This window comes from Salminus brasiliensis, chromosome 14, assembly GCF_030463535.1.
Source record: "Salminus brasiliensis chromosome 14, fSalBra1.hap2, whole genome shotgun sequence".
Lineage (NCBI taxonomy): Eukaryota > Metazoa > Chordata > Actinopteri > Characiformes > Bryconidae > Salminus > Salminus brasiliensis.
In genome coordinates, this window is record NC_132891.1 from 31,152,511 (window position 1) to 31,157,436 (window position 4,926).

At 40.1% G+C, this 4,926-nt stretch overlaps 1 protein-coding gene across 1 annotated transcript; it reads left to right on the forward strand.

Moving 5' to 3' along the window:
• Positions 1-884: 884 nt before the first annotated feature.
• hoxc11a (homeobox C11a) lies at positions 885-3,835 on the forward strand. Its single transcript, XM_072696837.1, has 2 exons — positions 885-1,578; positions 2,773-3,835. The coding sequence occupies exons 1-2, from the start codon at positions 885-887 to the stop codon at positions 3,003-3,005; spliced, it is 927 nt and encodes a 308-aa protein (XP_072552938.1). The 3' UTR covers positions 3,006-3,835.
• The last annotated feature ends 1,091 nt before the right edge of the window (positions 3,836-4,926 follow it).

A 4,926-nucleotide genomic window follows, 5' to 3' on the forward strand; every position in this document is an offset into this window, starting at 1 on the left:
TGGTTCAGTACTGTTTTATTTTTATTCAATATTTTACTTTCTTTCGGGAATGATGTGTGCAGTACATATACATTAGTTTAAATAATTAGATCCAGGCACAGAATACAGACCAATATAATTTGAATGTGATGCAATTATATTGTTTGTATATTATAATAAATGTAACTCCCGCCTTTTGCAAAGACTTGAGAATATTAAACTGTCAAAGTTAATGCAAGTTTTCTCAGCTGTTTAGTCCATGGTTGCTGTAATCAGCATCTGAATGCAGGTAAACATGTAAATACGTACAAACTGCACAAAATGGAACTAACAACTGATACTTATATCCATATACAGGTCCGACTTTTCCTCAACATTATAGCTGATGACAATCCTTAGCACATCACTCTTATCCAGAATTAAAGCATTAATAACAATTAAACGCGTCGTAAATGTTTCAATTCTCAAAGGCTTATACGCGTACATTCAAAGCTAATCAAAAGAATAGAAACGTGAAAGAAAGTTAAAACGTCTTACCTCATAAAATCATAAAGTCACCGCTACATATAGTCTACAGGCTCTCAAACATTCCTATAAATAGGAGAGAAATGCTTCCCTCCATTATCATAAAAAGTGAAGAAAGACAACAAACCGAAATCTGTAACTCATTTGAGTCGTGCTCCTGTGGTGTTTTGCAAATTAATCGGTCCAATCTCTTAGATCGTACCTAAGTGAACCACTCCTACGCATCCAAGTGTTCCAAATTGATATATGACAATATCTACTTTCGATCACGTGTTACGGGGCGACTTAGACGGATTGCGCGTCATCTCGCCTTCCCAAATTTTCTCCTTCTGCAGCTCGAATCCAAAACATCTATCTATAGCTCGGGGTACAGGGAAAAGATGTTTAACTCTGTGAATCTGAGCAACTTCTGCTCCCAGACGCGTAAAGACCGGACATCCGAGTTTGGGGACAGGACTGGCTGTGCCTCTAACATCTACCTCCCCAGCTGCACTTACTACGTCCCAGAATTTTCTACCGTCTCGTCGTTCCTACCACAGGGGCCTTCGCGGCAGATCACCTACCCTTATTCCACAAATTTGTCTCAAGTGCAGCCGGTACGAGACGTCTCCTACGGCCTGGACCCCTCCAGCAAATGGCACCACAGAAGCAACTATGCGTCTTGTTACTCTGGAGAGGATCTGGTGCACAGGGACTGCCTTCCGCCATCCACCATGACAGAAATGCTCATGAAGAACGAGAGTGTGTACAGCCACCACCACCACCACCACCATCCCAGCTCTAACCACCCCTCGACCGGCTTCTACTCGGGCGTGGGGAAAAACAACGTGCTTCCGCAAGGTTTTGACCGATTCTTTGAGACGGCGTACTGTGGTGCGGACAATCAGTCAGACCATTGTTTACAAAAGAGCGAGGGGGCTAAGCTGGAGAGTGTGTCCCAGCAGCCCGGCGACGTGTCGGGGATAGAAGAAACGGGAAAAGAGCCGGAGGATGAGGAGCAACGTACAAATTCTGCCTCGTGTACCTCTTCAGCTACAAAGGACGCCAGTGCAGGCAAGACCATCAGCCACTCGAGTATGTACCGAAGCTGTAAATGGGAAAAGGTTAAGGGACTAGCCCGGTGTTTTGTCGGTCAGATTTTATGTGGAGTTTTATAAGCATTCAAAGGATTTTATTATAACCTACAAAGCTCTTTCCTCCAACGAAAAGAATTTTTACGATGGGAAAGTGCTTTGAAAATAGGGGATGTTATACACAGACGCTGCTATCCCAGAGTCTGTGAAAATTTAAGAGCGCGCTATTGTGACAAATGCTAACTTTGATCATGAACTTGCGTAGGGCATTTTAGGGGGTTTTCGCGTTGGGCTGGCGGGAGTAAAATCAATTGGGCAGAACATTGCTTCCTGTGAATTTTCTTTTAGCAGCTTGTATGCAAACTAGGTAAGCCTATGCAGACCGATTCGTTTTGTGATTTGGGATGCTATGCATTTGACACAATAGTAGCTGACACAATAGTACGATGACCTGTCTATCTATTTATCTATCTATCTATAAAAACCTGTCGTATTAGCAGATGTAGTTTATGTATGTATTTATATCTGTGTAATGCTACGTTTTTGTTTTTATCTGCTGGTCTGGTGTTACTCGCCGAACGTTTTAAGCGCCATAAACATGAAGAAGCACACATTTTCAAAAAGTAAATAGCAACATTTTCGTTTGACCGTTTTTCTTGCCTCAAAATGTTAGCCGGTATGGAGCCATTTTTTACCAGGCAATAGCCAACAGTTGAGTACAGATTAACAACATGTCCTTGGAATTAAATGGTACTAGAGGCCCATTGCAGGGTGTTTTCTCAAATATACGAATTATGTAGCTTTGTAAAAAAAATCCTATCGGCTCCTGGAATCAACCCAACAGCGAAAAACCATTTAACTGAAATTTCAATAATATATATTGCGCAAACCTCGTGTTTAATTGCTTGTTACAAATTTGGTTTCATATCTGCCCGCTTCACTTTATTTATGTCCCATTCACACACCCAAAGACAATACTCACACAGGCTCACATCCTAAAACTGAATCACATTAAAAAAAAAAACAGAAACGCTTAAATTCCCTTTCCCTGTACGTCACATTTCAAGTTCACAATGCATTTGTTCGACATTGACGCGCCTTTACGTGCATTGGATGCAAACGCCGTAGTGCAATAGTGTTGGTTTTATCTTGTTTAAACATGTTATATTTAAACTGTCCTTTCAATTTTTCCTAGGTACCCCTCGCCAGCGGAAGAAGAGATGTCCGTACTCCAAATTTCAGATTCGTGAACTGGAACGAGAGTTTTTCTTTAACGTTTACATCAACAAGGAGAAAAGGCTGCAGCTCTCCAGAATGTTAAACCTGACAGATAGACAAGTGAAAATATGGTTCCAAAATAGGAGAATGAAAGAAAAGAAGCTGAGCAGAGACCGCTTGCAGTATTTTTCTGGGAACCCGCTGTTATAAATCTCGAACTGATCTCAGCAGGCAAACTGTTGACTTTACTTGATATTTCCGAAAACCGTGTCTGGTCAAGTCCAACCTTGCTCTGCCAATGTAATACACCTATATGTGACGTATTTGTTAGCCAACATTAATGCAGACTAAATTTGTAAGAAAATAATTGAAACATAAACGGCGCATTAGTTGAAATCCAAGTTCAAATTTACGTTTACGTTTCTGCCATTTGGAATAAAACAGCAACATTTCAAAAGTAGCGAACGACATCATGTTGGGCAAACCTCGCATTTAAGTGTTGTAAATATGTAACATAAAAACAGTCGATTCGTACTTGGGGGATGGAGTCTTTCTTTTTTTTACATTTTCGTCTTCTTAAACTGTGACTTGTACAATCAGTAATAATGTATTCCTTGTACAGAGACTATGCAATGTGCATTCGTGACTGTAAATATAATATTAAGCTCACATTTGTTTTCCATAACCTTGCTGCTATTTTCTTTATAATGCCCGAGCAACCTCGCGCGCTTTAGCCTATTGTTCGTTTCCTTAAATTATTTGCTTTATGTTATGCCCAGTGAGCGAGTCTTTTCTCTCTTTCTAGAAAAGAGAGAGCGAAAGATTAGGCTACACTTGGGTCTGTGTACAATATGTTATGATAATTCACTTAAGAAATAAATAGAAATAATGTCAAAACATTTGCTAGTGGATTATGAATTCATTTTAGAGGGTGTGGGGGTCCTTAGTGTGTTGCATTGCAATTAACGTTTCAGCAATTTAAGAAATGTATGCAAAGGTGCTGTAAAACAGTTACATCACTCCAAAGAAAAACACTTTACAGTCGAATAATAAAACACACATATGAGAGCATGTTGGTGAACTTTTTAAAAAAGCATTTATTTGATCAGGTTGCAATAAAAACGTGCAGTTCTTTGTGTTGGTGCATCTTTACTTTTTGATAAGCAGGACACTGCTTTTCAACCAGGGCACTGAAATTGTATCTCATGGACACGAAGGAGAGAAAGACAGAGGGAAAAAGATAACCTCCTTTAGTACCTACTAAATGGAATCGCCACTCTTCTAGTCTAGACACTGCCATAAAGACAGAGGCCCTAAATGGCTATTTTCTTCTCTTAATTGCACCGTCTGTTCGTGGGGAATGGTGTTCACTTCCGCAGCAAATAGTAAACAAGAAAGTCTGACTATTGGAACAAAGAAACATGAAAGAAGTTCGAAAATGAGCACTGGTTGAACTACGTGTACAAACAACGCCACTAACACCGCTAACTCAGTCCCCTCACATGCAGACTTCTTTTCTCCAACGAGAAAGAGTAGACATCTTGGGTTGTCCCCGCCTTCATTTCATTTGCTGCTGGAGAGTCTCTCTCTCTTACGCGCTCTCTCTCTCTCGCGCTTTGAATTTGCATGATTCAAATATATCACTGTATTGCACATTAATACAGGTTAATTAAGCAAAATCGCTGCCACGAGAAATGCATAGTATAAAAAAATATACTATGTTGTGTTGATGTTCATATTTTATTAATTAACTTTAATCCATTAACACTACTAATACTGAAATGCTGTATAGAACCGTGTTTCTATACAGATGTGTGTGTGAATAACAGAGAGAAAGAGAGAGGAGGCGGGGTCTAGCCCGATATGTGTGCATTACACACTTAGATTTCTGCGAACATTTTTGTGGTTCTTAACATATGGTCTTTGTGGGCTCTGCATGTGTGTGCAGTGTGTGTATAGGGAAGAATAATTATAAAAAAAACTTTGTCTTTGAACTTCAATAATGTCAAGGCCTTCACCTTTAACCCGTTGCAATAAAGTGGAATCAAGGACCCCTTTAGCCAGGAAATGTGTGGACCAGGGTGGAGAACCAATGAGAGCAAGTGCGGAAGCAAAGAGGAATGTTTAAGAA